Here is a 20,892-nt window from a genome sequence, read left to right on the forward strand (position 1 = left end):
AAAATTACAAAAGGAAATTTATTTCAAAAGCATAAGGGAACATTTACATTTGAACAAGGGGATATACAGGTGTCTTGCAAAAGAAAAAAAATTCGTGGCATGAAGTTTTTCGTTCAAAGTTTTGAAGCAGAAATAACCTAAGTTGTGCACTATTGCCTTAGGAAAGGGAAGGGGAACAATGAGGTGGTAAAGGAAGGAACACAGTCAACTTAATATCAAACTTTAGAAAGTAAAGTCACTTCTGCTCAGCTTTGAGTTTACAAATATTAAAAAGAAAAAGAGGAAAAATTACACTTAATGTTCAAATTTATATAACTGTCCCAAAACAGCATCTATACTTGAAATGGCTTTAGGCCACTGGCTGATCTGCCGTTGGGGTCCAGGCTACCTGGTCACAGTTTTCAAATGGAAATTCCATGTTCCTGTGTCTGCTCAGATTCCAAGGGAGCTTAGGTTCAGCTCACTGTCTTTTGGAATGTTTAGAGATTATTGCCACCACTCCATAGTCAAGCTGACCAACTTCTTTTGCTCACTCGTATCATTCTAGTCTTCAAAAAAATATTTTCCCCATATACATGTGCAGTAATTCTAACAAAGGGGTTTTGCCTATACCCCCAGTATAGAGGTAACAGTAATGAAGACACCTGTATTGGAATCACAAACTATGCCTCAAAAAAAAGGTCAAACTACTAGAAAATGTCACTCAGGCATTGGATTTGAATAGCAAACTTGGGGAGGGAAGATTAACTGTGGAACAAAAATATATGAAACATTCAAATGCAGAGCAAAGGGCCTATGCTACTAAAAATGCCCATGACATTAAACACTCCACAAACCCCCCATCTGTTGTTTTAACCTAAAGACTCTATTGACTAACTTATACAATAATTTTGATTAATAACCTGAGAAGTTAAAATCTTGAAAGTGGCAAAAGCAAACTGAGAGAGCATCCCTTACTTACTGGTACACCATGTTACCAAGTCACTTTTTCTGGGCTGCCCTGGTTATCAAATCCCCAAATTCTAAATTATTCTATCTCATCCTGTAGAAACCTATATGTACATCAGATTCAATATTCTGGCTGTATTTCTCCAACAGGGATCTCCAAATTTATCTTTGAAAATGCAGCCTTTGTTTATTTTTAGTTTTAAATAACAATAATCATGTAAGTGCAACTGACTCAAAAGCCCTCACTACTGGAAGGAAAACCTAGATAACAAGTTAATAATGGATTCAGCCTCAAAAGGATAATCACCGTGTCAAAGACTACCCGTTCCTGGAATTTTAAAAAATGACTCATGTTGTGTAGTCAAGTTTCGCAGCATGCATATATATATATATATATACACACACACACACATACACAGATATATGCTCATGTATGTATGTATATTATACATACACATTTCTATGCAAATAGTAAGATCCCATATTCAAAAATTTATATCACAACATATGGAGAAGAGTTAAGTAAGCAGTGCAAAGCAACTTACTTCCTCCTAAAAATGTAATGTCATTTCTACATTTTAAGAAAGCTGGTAAGTATTTTGCTTTACTGACAGAAGCCAGGAATGCTGCACCATTGCCTAGCGGCTTTATTAAATAACAATGAAAATAAAATGTTAAGACTGACCATTACTCTTCTCCATATGTTGGCTGGGGGCAAGACAGAGAGGACAGGAAAGTCAGTAACCTTTCAGAACTGATGATCTTTACCAGTTATCAGAACTAGACTGAATTTTATTACATTTTAGATTTGAATAGCTCTCAATAACAAATTATCAAGATGTTTAAAAGATTCACAATATGAAGTCTGAATCATGGTGATATTGCAAAAACAAGTCAAGATTGCAGACAAAGCATCCAAAAATATCGCTGTGGTTTTACCTTGGACACAACCATGGTCTATTACAAAAGTAGATCATACATACAAAGGTATAAAGAACATTAAGTTTTTAGCTGAAGGCAGCAGTCTTTTTAAAGGGACATCCCCGGCAATCCAATGAGTAGAGTAGTAGAATTTAAGTATATTAAGCTCAAGACAATGCTGAAGACTGTGACTTCTCATTCAGTAGAGTCTTCCCCGACTACGATTTCCTCGTGCTCCCCAACCTCGGCCACCTCTACTTCCCCTGAAGGCTCCTCTCTGCTCTACGAAAAAGCGAACAAGGGTTTAGGTCTTGTTCAGGACTTCACGGGACAGCACACACAGAAGTAATGTAGCTCGCAGCTCTGAATGCAGCAGTAGGCTCTATACAAACAGCATCGGTATTCTGCTAGTCCATCTACAAATTCAGTCTTCACATAAAACCAGGGCATCATATACGCCAAAGCACATATCGCAAGGTGCCTACATTCACAGTAGGTACTCAATTAAATGTATCCCATTAATAAAGATATTTCAAGGTGACAATGTTATAACTACATTGTTAGTTCTTTATTTTGGGGTCTATCACTACCAAAGATAATTAACAAAACTAGAAAAATTTCTATACTTAATATGGAATTAAAGCCACTGGCCTTCAAAAGTTAGTGCCATATATGTAAAATATCTTAGACTATCAATGATCAATTCTGAAAAATCAGGCTAGAATGAAAAATGTACCTTTCAAATGCAACAAACAGGCAATTTGTTTTGCTCACCATATTTCAAAATAATGTTGATACAAATTCCGACGGCTTTCCTCACTGCTTTTTCAGCTATGTATGAGCTGCTCAGAGTGCTGCCAAAAAGGTGATATGTATATATTACAGTGTTTGGGTTACTGATGTAAATTAAGGATATCTTTTGCTGAAAAATCAAGTTACTTGTGTCATATGGTAGATTGAGTCCTTGATTTATTGGTCAGTCTGTTTTACAGCTCCAGAGAAATATTCCTCAAAGGAGTCTTTCCAGTGAAGAAAACTGATTGAAGTTATCAGCAAGGCAGGACTTTTCATCATGTATAAGTTAGTCTCAAACTTCTAATTCTGGAGATAGAATCTCCTCATTGGAACTTTTCAAACTTCCTCATTGCAGCAATCTTGTTAGGAGCAATAAAAAGAATCTGGTGTTGCCATTTTTGATCCATAATACTGGAGGCTTGAAAAATTCCTATCAAGTCAGTGTTGCAATCCATTTTTTGCCATTATGGCTAGAAATATAGTTACTGTATTTGGGTGATGTTTTGATTTCTTCTTTTTTTTTTTTCCCTCCAGAAACTCTTGAGTTAGAAAACTAACTAGACCTTTCCCCAGCTTAGCCAACATTTACCTGTGTAACAGAACAGAATCTGATTCAAAGTCACCTCTCATGTCATGACACATTTTTCTAAGTTGATTGGTATGCAAACTGTTTAAACGAAACCATCGTGAGCCAACACGTTCAGAAAATCAGAGGTCGTCTGTGGGTAAGATACTCCCAGTGATAGATGCAATGACTGTGGTGCATTCTGGGAGCATAGCAACCTTAATACAGCAACTTCTTGATGCTGTAACTCCTGCATTTTTGACTGTTTAAGACTTGGCTTTACCCATGCAGATGTCTGCATATTTTCCCCCTATCATACTCATTATATAACCTTCATTTCTCAGTTTACATCGACACACTTAACAAATCAACACCCCCATAGCTATCATTATTAGCTATAAGCTAACAGACTACTAAAATCTACCCTTTCAATTGTTTTTCAATCAATTTTAATATGAAGAACTCAGTTACCCTCAATTGTTCAGTATATCTAATAAGTATATTAAAAACATAGTATGAAGGTATTATTTGCTGTGATTATCTTTTCTATATTGGCTATTTCTTTCTGATCTGCAACCGAGGCAGCCATTTCTACAGTACAGGGAGTCACCAAACTTTCTTTTTTCTTCATCCTGAGGGACTATTCTGCACTTTAATGATCTTTTCAATGGTTTCAAGCTTACTAACACTGCTTACAGTTAAAATTATACTTTAAAAATTATTTTTATATTCTAAAAAGGTAAAAGTTGAAGGATACAAGTCACAAAACGTAGAATTAGTACTTGTGGGTTACCAGGGAACTCTGTTCCGCATGAAGGAAAACTAAACATGGGTATATGTTTGCAAATAATTTGACTGAAAATGCACCAGGAAGCTGAACTAAGTTACGGGAACAAATGCCATTTGATAAAGCAAATAACAGAGACATTGGTTAGTAAAGTGATAAACTTGGATAAGGAAAGAAGTCTAAGTATGCCTACATGGACTCAAAGAACAATCACAAATTCTGGCTCCTTCTCTGTAGTGAACAAGTTCAGGCCCATGACACTGGCACAATCTATTTTCTTTGCAGTAGACTTGTTCACTGTAATAAGAGCGATATTAGTATTACCTGGTTCCCTATAACACAAAAGGAGTAAATTTCCCAACCCTTCAGTGTGTATGACTCTTCAAAAACAAAACAAAAAACCCCCCATGCAACCAAGTCTTCCTTGGAAAAATAAAATTGAGCTTGGCTGATATAGAGAAGTGGAATTATGATGTTTTTGCCAAATGTGGGTAATAAAATCTATGTATTAAAGACTCAAGAACACAAAACATTTTTTCCCTCCAACTTTGAGACAACTCTGACATCCCAGGAAAAAAAATCCAACAGTTTCTCCTTCTTCCTGACCCACTGTCAGTTCCCTAAGGAAAGGACATAAAAAAGGTAGAAAAAATTTGAGGTAGATTGGTCCACCAATTCTCATCTATAGTACCAAGAATGGTTTTCAACCGAATGGGTGAAAGAAATCCAGGGAAACTCTCTGAATTGTTACTATGAGAATACTTACAATCTGACACATTCAACTCCCCAAAATAAAAGTACTAGCAGAAATTTTGTTCCTACTTTCCAATAAGAACAATCAGAGTTTAGTTTGCTTTGTAATTCAATTTATGACAAGCACTCCAATTACAAGGTTCACCCCTATAGGAATATTAAAGTACAAGAATACCAGACACAAAAGACAACAGTTTTGTCTGTTCTGCCATTCTGTTACTTTGACGACTATGGAACAACTCAGGTTGTGACTCCTGGATTTTTTTTTTCTTGGCTGCACTGTGCAGCTTGTGGGATCTTAGTTCCCTGACCAGGGATCGAACCCCCCGGCAGTGAAAGTGTGGAATCCTAACCACTGGACTGCCAGGGAATTCCCTGGATATTTGTCCTGAGTAAAACTGCTTTTTTCACATTGATAATTTTTTAAAAATCACATACAACCTAAGGCTTTGCATTTTCCACATCTCTTTTCCACATGCATCACATCATCTGATTCTCCCTATCAGGCAGGTAATGAATTTCACAGGGCAAAATGCTTACGGAAATTCAGAGTAACTGACTTGCTTAAGTGAAAATAAATACAATTTAATTCTCTATGTATTGCCATACCTCTTGATTACTTTCATCTATATCAAATGAAGATAGTATCTGAGAGAATAGTTGATTTTAAGAATGGTTTTGATAAACACCACATTAAATCATACAAATGACAGAGGACAATATTTCGTGCAATGAAGTAACAGCATCGTTTCCATTTAAAAAATGCTTTTGCAAATATTTTTTGAAGTTTTTAAGCTCTATGTTATCCCTTTATTTCAGGTAGGAAAAGAAGCTAAGAGATGCACATTTACTTATTATTATATAAGTAAAAGAGTTCAGTGATCTTTTCTACACTAAAGTTGCCTCAAAGAGTCTGACTGGAGTAGAAGGGTTCATTTCACAATCTAAAATTGCCTTTCTATAATCTGTTTGCTCAGATATTAGAGGAATTTAGCTATCGTAGGAGGAATTTACTTAACGTCACAATCATCTCACCCTGGAAACAATTATAGAGAGCATATTCTTCAGAATGTACTTTTTTGGGAATAATTACTGCAGAATCAATTCTGCTTGGTAACCAAAACCAATCACAAGTATGTTTGGTTTTGAATATTAAACTTGGTCTTCTTAAGCAAGATTAAGAATCTGAGTCAGTGAAATTTTTGTCCATTTTTCTTTATAAGCCAGTGAGACAAACTTCACTTCTGATTCAACAGTCCTGGGAGAGACTGGACTAGTGGGAAGCTCTCCTTGCACTAATGTCTAAAGTTGAAAGGAGGACTGCACTCTGGGTAGTGGGGGAGACTGCAACAGGACACATCTTCTTTGCTAGATGATGCTTTAACATCTCACTCTACCTTCTAGAACTTCTCCTTTTGAAGTAGTGCAGAAGATGGGAGGACAAGCAGTAGGCTGACTAAGGCCAAGAAGGATCATTAATACCACATCTGCCAAGAATGGAAGCTATATACATTCTTGAGGGAGAATGCACAAAATGTCTTGCCTTGAAGCTAAAACAGGGAAAACCAGGAATAGATGGTTCATGCCATCTTCCTTCCTTTTTTTTTCTGTTGGCTCCTCTGAATACAAGAGGCACATTTTTCAGGTTCTCAGTGTTACATGCTCAATTCAGTGAGCCCACAAGGGTGAGTCAGAAAGGAATGGGTTAAGTTGTTTCCCCAACAGTTCAGGTTCCCCAAACTAACTCGAAAAGTCACCTGAAAGAACTATGATAGTCTATTTAATTAGTAATTAAAATCAAGTACAACACAATTTCTGCCTAATCTCTCATATTGCTTGTACCCAAACGGAAACGCTCACCATAATTAAAGTTGCCCAAATTGCTGCTATATTTCCCACTAGGAGGATTATAAATCTGCCTGGCATCCCTTTTTGGTCCTGCTGAAGATTTCTTGGGTGGTGAGCCTGAAGTTGTATCTTCATTGGCTCTCTTTTGCCTATAATGGTAGGAAGAACAGCAATTAAAAAAAATTCTTTTATACCAGAGGCTATCAATATATTTATTATATCTGTTACAAAAGACATCCAAAAGATGACAGTCACATCAGAAAAAAGGAAATAACATTCTGATGTCATCAAATTAACTGTGCTTTAGTTATGCAGACATTGTCAGAGGGGCATTTACAAGGCTTTACAACAATCTGAAATATGTAGCTTCACAGATTATACACAAGTGACTCATTTTATAAAACTTGTCAGGAAAGTCTTATTAAGTTACAGCAATACGGACAAAAGCTTGAAAATTCCAGAGTTGTATTCTACCAGTTTATTTTATAAATACTAGATTAGATTTTATATTTTAAGGCATGCTTTTAATAATCATAGTTTAACATCTTATTAAGAATCGTTTAACTAATAACGTACCATTTTGTACAGGAAATGTAAAATCTGAATTCAGATTTTTTCGTATTTGTAAATCAAATATTAGAACACTTTAATCCCTTTAAATATGTTTCTTACCCAATTTCAACCTTCTGTACAGGTTTCCAGGATAATGTTACTGTGCTCTTATAAGAAGGAGGAATGTGGAAGAGATCCTGAAGAGAAAAAATTAGAGATTTCTAATGTGTTTGGTGGTGCGGGGAGTGGTGGTAAGGGTAGGAAACAGGGAGACACATTTTAATTTTAGGACGGGAAACTAATTTATCCTTCTTGCTTTTGTGCTGATGACTAAAATAATAACCTAAAAAATAAACTGCAAGAGAAAAGTAAACAAGGACAATTTTGTTTACAAATTACATCTACTACTTCAATGTTATTTTGCACACATCACTTAAGAAACTGCAGCTAACTTTTTTCAAATGTCATTTCAAGTTATAGGACAAAAATATCAATATTTATCAACTTTAATCAAATCCACAAGTAGTTTCTTTTGCACAGGAGCAGTCACTGACGTGCTTTAAGGAAGATACAATGGTGCACTCTGCATTTGCTTTTGCAGGTTTTTAAGTGGTTCAAAACTAGAACAAAACTAAAGGTCTGGCTAATCATGTTTTTCTTCCCCTCAAATATCTATATATTACCAATAAGGAAAAAACCCACAAGATTTAAGTACTAAATTATTAATATAAAGTAATGCAAATATTTGCTGAATTTAAATGTTAACATAATCTAGAACTGAAATAATCTAACCTCATAATACCCTCAAAACTATGAATGAATTTCTAAATATATTTATTCTTGGTATTTTACCTAACATTTCTTACCAGTTTTACTCTAATTTTTATATACAGGCAAAATCTGATAAAAGTAAACTAAGTTTCTTTCACAGTTAAAATGAATATGTGAATAAAAATCACCTCCTACTATATAAAACTTAAGTCCAGGGTACCAGATAAATGCAGGGAATTAGCCAATATAAAGTCCTTTGAAACAAAAATGCTTGAGGTTTCTAGCTGGAGTGATTTAGCATATAATAATGTTATTTATTAAGAAAGTGTCAACAGGAAGAAGAAGGGGGAAGTCTTCAATTTTAAACATGTTAAATCTCAGGTGACAATGGGAAACTGGAGTATAGTTTGTGGATTCACTGAAATAGAAGTGAAGGTAAATTTTGGAATTAGATGCGTCTGGTTAGGTAGGAACTAAAGATGGCAAGCAGATGCCATGGATGGACCAAAGCACACCAGTTTTTCTTGTGATTTCCCTAAAACAAAGAATTATGTCATATTAAAAAAATATTTCAGAATTTTTTGGTCAGGTACCCTACACATTGGTTGCTGACCCTATTCATCATTCTTCCCCATGCAACTTCCTACTGCAGTCATCTTTAAATCACTATGGTTTCCTGAACAGGAAACTGTCTCATCTCCATGTGTTGGGTCATAGTATTTGCTAAGTTTAAAATGTTCTTAACATCATAGTATATCTTCAACTTTGACTTATAGCATCAGTTCAAATAAAGTCAAATCTCACATTTTAATGTATTAATCCACCATTTGAAATTATTTATATTTAAGATTTGAAATAAATGGTGGCTATGATAAAAATTTTCTTTGAGATGTGAGTCAGTATTCTTACCTCTTCTGTTGTTAATGCCTTTTCACTTTTCCTGTTGGCAATGATACTCATCCCTCAATGTCTCACTGTTTTCTCTCAAAAGCTTCCCTTTCTCTTCTGATAAAAAGTAAGTATTCCATGGGATTTTTACCAGATTAGTTTTAAGGCATATCACTAGCCCTGATTTTGTTGCTGTTAAGCTTTGTCCTATAAGTGTTACAAATATTTCTTTCTCCCATCTGGCTACAATACTATCAACTTATAACAGTACTGTTAACTTACAGTATCAAATGATGGCTACTTTGTTGTGATTCCTTTTTTGTTCTCTCAGGTCATTAGTTTTTTGTTTAGGCTAACAGATACTTGGGGAGGGTAAACAGAACTGAAGGATATTTATGGCTTAATGGTAAGTATAGAAAACTCTCAATTTATTACATAGACAAGTTAACAGAAAAGACCACAGGACAACATTTCATGTGCCACATAAGACTGTTCATTCTTCGTGTAAGCAAAGCAGGGTATTATTGGTCATTCAAAAGGACCCGATAGTATTAAGACTACAAGAACTTAAGTCAGTGAAATTTCTGAGTCTAAATGTATCTGCTCCAATGCTCTGGGTCAGAAAAACTCTGCATGCCTCCCTTTCTTTGCAGTATCTTCTGCAATAACTTTTAAATAAATAAAACAATGTATTATTCTATAATAGCTACAAAAACATCACTCGGTGTTATAAAAGGCATAAAGCTTTAAAAGGCCAAACGTCTGGAATGTAATGGCATCTCTCCTTAACCAGTACCATTGCAGACATAAAGACATACGGAAAACCTCTTGCACTAACTTTCTAGCTGGCTGGGATGACTTGATAAGAAAGGAAGACTTACCTTGATTAAAACATTGATATTATTTGTTATTTTCAATGCAACAACTTTAATCTTGTTCTGCAAAAGGAAAACAAAATTAAATTAAAATGCCAATAACTTTCATGATGTATATTTCATTCCCGTATAGAACTTGAATAATTCCACTTCTCTTTCAGAATCATTTCTACAGTTAGAGAATTCCTTGGTTTATATTTACTGATAATGCTCAATCCTATTTCTTGACTCTAAACCAAGTGTAGAGATGGCAAAGAAAGCAAATAATCTTTATCTTCCCTTGACAGGTTAGAAGTGTTATATCTACAATTTACTTGAAAAACGAGTAGGGGACAGATCATGGGCACATAGCAGTTGTTTTAAAAAAATATCAGTTTATGTTACAGGAAGACACAATGAAAACTTAAAATATTTCATTAGGACCAAAATGAAGATTGATCAAAATAGATGAGATCAGAGAAAACCAAAAATCCCAACATAAACACATATAGTTTGGTATAGAATTGGCAGTTTAATATTTTTTTCTAATGTAAACTAATATTTGGGCTTCAAAAAGGTGAAATTAAAAATATCACAATTGCTAATCAAATATTTAAACAAAATATGCTGCTAATGAGACCCTAGTGAAAGACTGGTATGCATCAACATTTGATAACATTGTTCACAAACACTGGAAACATTCAAGACATTTCAACAATGATAAAGTTATCTATATAACTTAGCATATAACTAAATATGTAGTCTTCTAACATTGTACCTTCAACTTAGAGTTGTATCATCCTTCAAATAAAGTCGAATGTTACATTTCAATATATGAATTCAGTCTGAATTTGTAATAAATGGTGGCTATTATAAAAATTTCCCAACAAGATGTAACTGAGTATTCTTACCTCTTCTGTTTTTAAGGCCTCGCCTGTTTTACCCTGGAGAGCCAAGCGAAGTTGTCTGATATACACCTGCAGGCCCCGTGCAAAGTACTGCAGCCTAAATGAAGAAGTATTTGCTAATTAAGAAATCATCACTTCAACTTTGCTTTTATACCTCAACTGTGTTTTTAAATTCAAAGAATACTATAGCTAAATGGCCTTTACCAATAAAGAGTAAATTTTGAGGGGAACTTTCTTTTAATTATCAATGTATGATCATAAGAGATACACAAATAAGTAAAATAAAAGCAGTTTTTCTTCGTCAAAAATTGGAATAGATCCACACTCAACCTGGCAAGGGAAACACTTCTGGCACTGTGCTAAGGAAGCTTGTTATGTTAACCTGCAAGGTATGTGTCTAAATTAGAAACAACCAGGAGCCAGGGACTAGAATCAGGTGGCCTGGGTTCTTCTCTTCCACTAGCCAAATGAAGGTCAAGTGACACAGACAAGTCACTTAATCTCTATGTTTACCTGCTAAGGAGGGACAGTGTTTGACCCATTTGCACCTAAGGGTCCAGTTTAAAAATAAAACAAAACTGCAGATTTTGTGAAGGATGTTGAGTAATCTCTTTTTCAAATTTGTTCCCAGTTAATATGTGAAGAAAGGTGGTACCGTAACTCCATCCTGCCGACTTCTAGGAACTCTACTTAACAACGTGGCATCGCTGTTTTTTTCACTTTCAGAGTAATTTCCTAAGATGCCTGCTTCTAGTCAAACGTTTCACCAAGTATTAAACCTCTGCCTTACCAAAGCATAGAGGACAATAACAGATGATACAGTGGCCAAGCATCTCAAAACTTAAGATGTGAATTTGTTCATGCAATGATTTAATACAAAGTATCTTCAGGAAAATGACTTATATTGATTTCTCCAGTGCTGCTCCTCCAGCTGCACTGTAAGATATTAATAACACTATAAGATAGTAATAGCAGATACAGTTTACTGAATACCCACTATGTGCCAGGCATTGTGCTTAAAGCTTTTCATCCATTGTCTCATTTAATTCTCACAACTCTATAAGGCAGGTACTATTATCAATAAATTTAACAGCTGAGGACAATTTGGGGTGTTAGAGAGGTTAGGGAACCTGCCCAAGATCATGAAGCAAGTAGGGAGAGCCAGAGTCCATTTTTGAAAAAGGTCATCTTCTCCCATGCATTTGCTATGCCACAATAGTTGTATGTTTATATACACTCCTGTTTTGTAGATCTTCCATTCTTTTGCACTGCAGTAAGGCAGGGTGGGGAAAAAGCTCTTATAAAATGAAAACAAAATCTAGGGAGCTTCAAGATAGCTTTCACCTTTGTCAAAGACTGGCCACTTCAACCATACATCACCTTATTTTGAAATCTTTGAGCTTTTCTGCATTCAGCTTGGCTGTTAAGAAATCTGGAAGTTTTCGGCCCAACTGGTGAAAGCTATACAACAAACATTCCACATAACTGAACTGCAGCTTGGGTTCTTCATTACCAGCGTTCTCCCCGTTTTCCGCTTCTTCTGGAGGGAGAGGCATATACTCCTAAGAGATGAAAATAGAGAGATGTATGCAATCTGCTCTAGACACTCTAATTATAAGCATATACTCACGTAATTATAAGGCACGCTTTGAAGACATGAAGCATTAAAAACTGCCAAGATCAGAAATTTAAGTAAGATATCCCTTTTACATATTGGATCAATAACCCAGCCTGTCAACATTCCATATTAACCTATAGTATAGCTGCTACTACTACTACCACTACTAATGACAGTGAAAGTGACTAATATTTATTAGGTACTAGGCAGATGAACAAACTGAAGTTCTGAGAGCTTAGGTAAGTTTCCCAAAGTTAATAAGCTGAAGAGACAGGATTCAACCTGGGTTTGACATCAAAAGCTGATGTTCTTAAAAGAGTATGGAGGTTCCTTAAAAAACTAAAAATAGAGTTACCATATGATCCAACAATCCCACTCCTGGGCATATATCCAGAGAAAAATCTAATTCAAAAACATACATGCACCCCAATGTTCACAGCAGCACTATTTACAATAGCCAAGATATGGAAGCAACCTTAATGTCCATCAACAGATGAATGGGCAAAGATGTGGTATATATATATATGTACACACACACACATACACACAAACACAATGGAATACGACTCAGCCATAAAAAGGGATGCAATAATGCCATTTGCAGCAACATGGATGGACCTAGAGATAATCATACCACATGAAGTATGTCAGACAGAAAAACAAATTATCTTATGTCACTTATATGTGGAATCTAAAATATGATACAAATGAACTAGTTACAAAACAGAAACAGACTCACAGGCATAGAAAATAAACTTATGGTTACCAAAGGGGAAAGGAGGGGGAGGGATAAAAAGGAGTTTGGGATTAGCAGATACAAACTACTATATATAAAATTAAGATAAACAGCAAGATCCTACCATATAGCACAGGGAACTATATTCAATATCTTATAATAAACCATAATGGAAAAGAATATGAAAAAGAATATATATAACTGGATCACTCTGCTGTACACCAGAAACTAATACAACATTGTAAATCAACTATACTTAAAACAAAAAAAAAGTTGATGCTCCTAGGAAAAATACTCCTAAAAGTTATATGGAACCAGAAAAGACCCCAAATAGCCAAAGAAATCCTGAGAAAGAACAAAGCAACAGGCATCACACTTTCTGATTTCAAGCTAGGCTATAAAGTTACAGTCATCAAAACAGTATAGTACTGGCATAAAAAAAGAGAAACAGACCAATGGAACAGAATCAAGAGCCCAGAAATACACCCAAGCATAGATGGTCAACTAATATTTGACAAGGGAGCCAAGAATATTCAATGGAGAAAAGACAGTCTCTTCAGTAGATGGTGCTGGGAAACTAGATATGTACATGTAAAAGAATGAAACTGGACCCATATCTTACACCACTCACAAAAATTAACTTGAAATGGATTAAAGACTTAAGTGTAAGACCTGAAACCATGAAATTCCTAGAAGAAAACATAGGAATAAAGCTCCTTGATGTGGGTCATGGTAATGATTTTTTGGATATGACACCTAAATCACAAGCCACAAAATAAAAAAAAACAAATGGGACTACATCAAACTAAAAAGCTTCTATATAGCAAAGTGAAAAGATAACCTGTGAAACAGAAAAATATATTTGCAAACTATGCATCTGACAAAGGGTTAATATCCAAAATATATAAATACACATACAGCCCAACAGCAAAAAACCAAATAATCCAATCAAAAAATGTACAAAAGAACTTTAACAGACATTTCTCCAAAGAGATATACGAAAGGCCAACAAGCACATGAAAAGATGCTCAACATCACTAGTCATTAGGGAAATGCAAATTAAAACCACAATGAGATATTGGCTCATACCTGTTAGCATGGCCATCATCAAAAAGATAAAAGATAGGGGCAGTTTTGGAAGTTTTAGCCAAGGCAATCAGAGAAGGAAAAGAAATAAAAGGGATCCAAATCAGAAAAGAAAAAGTAAAACTTTCACTGTCTGCAGATGACATGATACTGTACATAGAGAATCCTAAAGATGCTACCAGAAAACTATTAGATCTAATCAATGAATTTCATAAAGTAGCAGAATACAAAATTAATGCACAGAAATCTCTTGCATTCCAAACACTAAAAACAAAAAATCTGAAAAAGAAATTAAGGAAACATTCCCATTTACCACTGCAACAAAAAGAATAAAATACCTAGGAATGAATCTACCTAAGGAGACAAAAGACCTGTATGCAGAAAACTATAAGACACTGATGAAAGAAATCAAAGATGATACAAACAGATGGAGAGATATACCATATTCTTGGATTGGAAGAATCAACATTGTGAAAATGACTCTACTACCCAAAGCAAGCTACAGGTTCAATGCAATCCCTATCAAACTACCAATGGCATTGTTCACAGAACTAGAACAAAAAACTTTACAATTTGTATGGAAATGCAAAAGACACTGAATAGCCAAAGCAATCTTGAGAAAGAAAAATGGAGCTGGAGGAATCAGGCTCCCTGACTTCAGACTAAACTACAAAGCGACAGTAATCAAGACAGTATGGTACTGGCACAAAAACAGAAATATAGATCAACGGAACAGTACAGAAAGCCCAGAGATAAACCCAAACACATATGGTCCCCTTATCTTTGACAAAGGAGGCAAAAATATACAACAGAGAAAAGACAGCCTCTTCAATAAGTGGTGCTGGGAAAACTGGACAGCTACATGTAAAACAATGAAATCAGAACACTTCCTAATACTATACACAAAAATAAACTCAAAATGGATTAAAGACCTAAATGTAAGGCCAGATACTATAAAACTTAGAGGAAAACACAGGCAGAACAGTCTATGACATAAATCACAGCAAGATCCTTTTTGACCCACCTCCTAGAGTAACGGAAATAAAAACGAAAATAAACAAATGGGACCTAATGAAACTTAAAAGCTTTTGCACAGCAAAGGAAAACATAAGATGAAAAGACACCCCTCAGAATGGAAGAAAATATTTGCAAACAAATCAAATGACAAAGGATTAATCTCCAAAATATACAAGTAGCTCATGCAGCTCAACATCAAAAAAACAAACAACCCATCCAAAAATGGGCAGAAGACCTAAACAGACATTTCTCCAAAGACATACAGATTGCCAACAAACACATGAAAGAATGCTCAACGTCACTAATCATTAGAGAAATGCAAATCAAAACCACAATGAGGTATCACCTCACATCTGTCAGAATGGCCATCATCAAAAAAATCTACAAATAATAAATGCTGGAGAGGGTGTGGAGAAAAGGGAACTCTCTTGCACTGCTGGTGGGAATGTAAATTGATACAGCCACTATGGAGAACAGTATGGAGGTTCCTTAAAAAACTAAAAATAGAACTACCATACGACCCAGCAATCCCACTACTGGGCATATACCCTGAGAAAACCATAATTCAAAAAGAGTCATGTATCACAATGTTCACTGCAGCACTATTTACAACAGCCAGGACATGGAAGCAACCTAAGTGTCCATCAACAGATGAATGGATAAAGGTGTAGCACATATATACAATGGAATATTACTCAGCCATAAAAATAAACGAAATTGAGTTACTTGTACTGAGGTGGATGGACCTAGATAGAGTCTGTCATACAAAGTGAAGTTAGCCAGAAAGAGAAAAACAAATATCACATACTAACGCATATATGTGGAATCCAGAAAAATGGTACAGATGAACCTATTTGTAGGGCAGGAATAGAGATGAAGAGGTAGAGAACGGACATGTGGACATGGTGGCTAAGGGAAGGGTGGGACGAATTGGGAGATTAGGTTTGACATAAATAACACTACCATGTGTAAAAGAGATAGCTAGTGGGAACCTGCTGTATAGCACAGGGAGCTCAGCTCAGTGCTCTGTGATGACTTAAACAGGTGGGATGGGGGGCATTGGCAGGAAGGTCCAAGAGTGAGGGGTTTTATGTATACATATAGCTTATTCACTTCATTGCACAGTGGAAACGAACACAACATTGTAAAGCAATTATACTCCAATTAAAAACTAAAAAAGATGGCTTATTTTCTCCACAATTATGATTAATGACTTTATTTCCAGGTTGCTAAAGCCATTTGGCCTTGAGCAGCAACCTTGATGGTGATCTGGTGCAAACATTTAAAATATTTTGATAAAGGAATAGCAGAAAGACTTACTATATAAATCCTGTATTATATTTTGTCTAAAGCATCAACAACAGAAGAAATGCGTAAGATTAAAACAGATTTTATTTTTAAAGTAGACGTGTTGTCTGAGCAGCTAACAACACTACAATTATTATCTAAATCATTTCAAAATCTGGTTCTCTATAATCTAGAAATTAATACTACACTATTAGACTTTGGGGCTCTATACTGACTATGCCATAAGGAAAGAAAAAAGTTCTTACCAATAACTTATCAAACAGTTTCCTTAAATTTGTTTCTAGCTTTTCCATGTCACCACAAAATGAACTCATTTCAGCCAACAGTTTCAATACCTAAAACACACAATTCACTGTTATTAGCATTCTTTTTGAATGAGCAAGGGTTATAAAATAATAATTATTCTACATAACTATTTAATACTGCTTATTTTTCAGTTAGGCTTTTACAGAATCATAACATTTGAACTGGAAAAAAAATTTAGAGATGCAGCCCTATTTTACTGTTGAGGAAACTGAAGGTCAGAGAGATTATGTGACTTGGCAAAGTCACAACGTATGTGAGTGGCAGGGCAGACTCTAAAACCCAGATCTCATGACTCTCAATATATCTGTGAGAATTGGTAAGGAAAAGAATATACACTTTCTGCTACAGGTTAACAATGTATAAGAAAGAGACAATGAGCAAGAACTCTTAACAGCAAAGAATTATTTACTAACATTTAGGATGGGCCTCCTTTGCTATCAAACTTAGTCTCTGGATACTAACTCAAAGTATCAGTAATTGCCACTATTCTTTAGGTTCATCTCTGCTTTACTCAATTCCAGTCTGATAAGCCAAACCCAGGACATGTGAAGGAAACCACAGTGTAAGTGCACAGTGAGACTCTTCTCTATCCTAAAGACCCATGAAGGAAATGGCACATACATTTCCATATTTCAATTCAATAATCATTACTAGGTGCTCTTCAGAATTCTACATTAGATTCTGAGGATTCAGAGAGGAATAAGGTTAAATTGGGGAGAAAAATGTGAGTATTTTATATGCTGCAAAAAAAATGTATATGTACATCACAGTTGAGATATAAAGGGGATAGAGAGTAGTCAATTCTATTGGAGAACGGATAAAGGACGTTTTGTGTTAATCAGTTAAATCTGGCTCTATCAGTCATAGAGATAGGAACTGTCATAATTGAACAACGTATTTAAAAGTATTAAGGCTACAAAGGCAGAGACTTAGACTATAATGAAAACTATAGGTGGTGCTTTCCTACTGTAGCAAACTCTCAATGAATCCATAAAGCATTCCTATGTAATTAATCCTGGGAGAGGTTACTAGCTAGCCACCGCCAGGCCTTAAATCTCTTAGAAATCAGATCAAAGTTAGTGGTTTACATTTATGTTGAAATACGGGAATGACTTTTCAGTGCTAAAAGCAGAAATTTTCTCTTACCTCCAACTGTATATCAAGACCCTCCACTGGGGTCGTCAAGGAACTGAGGTTAGGGAGAACTTGCTCACAGAAATAAGTCACAAACCTTGTGGAATGAACATTTTTCTGTAAAAATCCAAAGAACACTGAATTGTCAAAAAAAATATATAGATATACATACATTATATTCTCCCAAACAGTAGAATGTCAATAGACAAATGCTCAGTACCAAAGCACCAAGTACTGTGGCTAAAATACAACAGAGTGCATACCCCAAAGCACCCCAGGAGTAACCTCAATAGACAATGTATACTTTGTTGCAAAGTAATCTGGAGCATTGGGACTTTTATACATCTTTCAACTCTTATTTGATTCTCAGGTCAAATTTCGGGGGAAACTTTAGTGCTGAATTTTAGACTGTACATTCTCCCTTTAGAAGGACAGCTCCTTTATTTATTTATTTAAAAAACATTTATTTATCTATTTGGCTGTGCCGGGTCTTAGTTGCGGCAGACGGGCTCCTTAGTTGCAGCTCACAGGCTCCTTAGTTGCAGCTCACAGGCTCCTTGGTTGTGGTATGCACGTGGGATCTAGTTCCCTGACCAGGGATCGAACCCAGGTCCCCTGCGTTGGGAGTGCTGAGTCTTAACGACTGTACCACCAGGGAAGTACCAGGACAGCTCCTTTAAATTGTGTTTTTCAAACTGTGCTAGGCACATCTCAGAAGATTCATGGCCAGAGGAAGCACAAAGCCAGAGATAAAGAGCAAATACACCTACAACAACAATCCAAAAAATTTAAGGAAAAAAAAAGTTAAATTACTAAACTAAGTGTTTTAAAAACTCAGTGAAACTATAAAGTATGATGCAAAATCTCAAGACTTTTAAAAAGTCCCTAAGCAAGACTATATAGAAATTTCTTGCTGCTTTGGGCTCTTCACCTAGGCCTCCATAAAATAAATAATAGCTCCATTGGGTTAATACTTTTATACAAAGGTTTGAGAAGAATGCTCAAGTGTGTATCTATAGAATTTTAAGCTAATAGAGTAATCAAAATACCAGGTATATAAAACAAAGAGCTCACAGAGAAGAGGGGTACCGCCTGCCGAGTGCACTGTAAAAGCCTGTCCACACAGTCAGGATCCGAGGGGTTGAAGGTTTGTTCCAGATCAGCCTGTTCAGCCACCAACTCTACCAGTTGTTGCCTTCCACTCACTGTCTGTAAGCTTTTTAACCCAGATAGTATCTTCATAAACAGGACAAATTCCTCACCAGTCACGTCTTCTAGGACCTGGAAAGAGACGATTCAGAACAGTTATTAGTATCTTTATCATTTGAATGGGAAAGAAACATCAATACTGAAACAGCACAGCATATTTGTTTTGCAAAGTCAGTTTGCTGCTAATGTTCCTGAAATACTGAAGAGAGGACAACTTCAAGCTTCAGTCAAGTTAGCTTCAGAATAAGCCACGCATTTTCAATGGTGCGCTACACTGTTTCCAATGGAACAAAATTTGGTTCTTGGAAAATTTTACTCTTCTTTTACATATAAAGCACAGATATACATACAGTACATAAACAGATATACAGTATATCTGTGGTATTAAAGTTTCATGGGATAGTGGCTAAGGGAAAAAATATCTAAAAAGGCTCTTCAGGGGGTGATAGCCAAAAAAAGATGGAGAAAATGTGGCAATAAACTGTTAAATCAGACTCAGTTCCCTATATTTAAAAGCAGCCTCATTCACATTAATATGGTAATTGTATACAAAACAGGAGACCATGCAAATTTTAAGCGCTCCATATCAGTAGGTCTAAGCCTTTCTGTTCACTGACCAAAGGAGCAAGCAATCATGACGTATCCCACCAGATAACTAGCTGGGACATAGGTGAAATATGCTGCTCCTTTCTCTCTCACTAAAGAAATCTTATCAATAAGCAAGTGAGTGGTGCTATTAGAGAAAATTTTGAATTTTCCTCAACACATAAAAATAAATTATTCCCAAACGTTGGCACTGTATGAATGAAAAGTTAATTGTGACGCACCTTTCAAATCTTAGCAACTGTAACTATGCCAGCGCTGGGAGCACAAATAAGCATGGTCTCTAGAGCTTATAGGGTCATGGGATAGGATGAAACAACAGGTCATTTCAAGGTGACTTCAGTTTCATTCTGAAATGATCCAGAATACTATGGGAGAATATCCTAAAATCAGGGAGGAAGGGCGGGAATTAGGTAAAAATTCCTGAAGGAAATGATTCCTTCCTGATGAATGCATAAATTTTAAGGATAACACCACAAAGGATTTAAATGTGATCAAACCCTTTAAATTAACACATTGATTCATCACTACAAGTGACCAAAGTGCAAAGCACAACATAAGAAAATCTTGAAGTTCTACGGTGGTTCTTATGGGATATATCACCTTATACACAAGCTACATACAGCACTGATGAATACGGCTAATTTCAAATATGTTCTTGTGCATTAGAGAAGTTCACTAAAAGATAACCGAAGCTTACCTTCTTGGATTCAGTTAGTATAAGTTCCTCTACTTCCTTTGTTAAGACTTCATCCGGTAAAGTCTTAAGTTTTGTAGAAAGGAATTTAATTGCTCTTTCTCTAACAATGTCCTCTCCTTGAAGAATTTGGCTGAACAAGCCACCTAAAGTCCCTGCAGAACAAAACAGTTGCATGTAGCAAGTCAATTCTATATAGGAATGAAATTTTTCAAGTTAATTTGAATTACAGTATTTCTTTTCAAGTGAATTAATAAACTTCCTGAATATCACTGATACTGGTTAAACTGTCTGAAATTTCTAAAGCCCCAACCATAAGAGTGACCATATGCTTTGTTCACGGATTCAGAATCAGCTTGAGCATGACTTTCCTTTTCTATCACTATTAATAATAAATAAACTCAGGTATTTTGGAAGAATTTCTTTAAAGTGGCAAAGGGAGTTTTTCCAACAGACTTCTAAGGGAAAAGTTTGATCTGTTTTTGCAATTATTTCTGCTGGTTTTTCGAGTCACAAACATCTTGAGCTAAGCTTTTTTTGGAGACTACTTAGAATTTTTATGAAACAGACGTCTGGGTGAATCCCAGA

At 35.6% G+C, this 20,892-nt stretch overlaps 1 protein-coding gene across 2 annotated transcripts in view; it reads right to left on the reverse strand.

The window, feature by feature from the left end:
- The window catches only part of API5 (apoptosis inhibitor 5), a 37,139-nt gene continuing 16,247 nt past the window's right edge, over positions 1-20,892 (reverse strand). Inside the window, exons 5-14 of one of the 2 annotated variants that reach the window (XM_004264021.3) lie at positions 20,308-20,459; positions 18,870-19,076; positions 17,808-17,912; positions 16,601-16,690; positions 11,971-12,152; positions 10,594-10,687; positions 9,710-9,766; positions 7,290-7,366; positions 6,630-6,766; positions 1-2,151 (exon numbers count right to left, since the gene is read on the reverse strand). In XM_004264021.3, the coding sequence (XP_004264069.1) occupies positions 2,069-2,151; positions 6,630-6,766; positions 7,290-7,366; positions 9,710-9,766; positions 10,594-10,687; positions 11,971-12,152; positions 16,601-16,690; positions 17,808-17,912; positions 18,870-19,076; positions 20,308-20,459 (1,184 nt within the window). In that variant the 3' untranslated portion in view covers positions 1-2,068. The remainder of the gene's footprint in view (positions 2,152-6,629; positions 6,767-7,289; positions 7,367-9,709; positions 9,767-10,593; positions 10,688-11,970; positions 12,153-16,600; positions 16,691-17,807; positions 17,913-18,869; positions 19,077-20,307; positions 20,460-20,892) is intronic. The other variant, XM_012537310.3, reaches the window with a different exon arrangement.

This window comes from Orcinus orca, chromosome 8 (assembly GCF_937001465.1).
Source record: "Orcinus orca chromosome 8, mOrcOrc1.1, whole genome shotgun sequence".
Taxonomy (NCBI): domain Eukaryota; kingdom Metazoa; phylum Chordata; class Mammalia; order Artiodactyla; family Delphinidae; genus Orcinus; species Orcinus orca.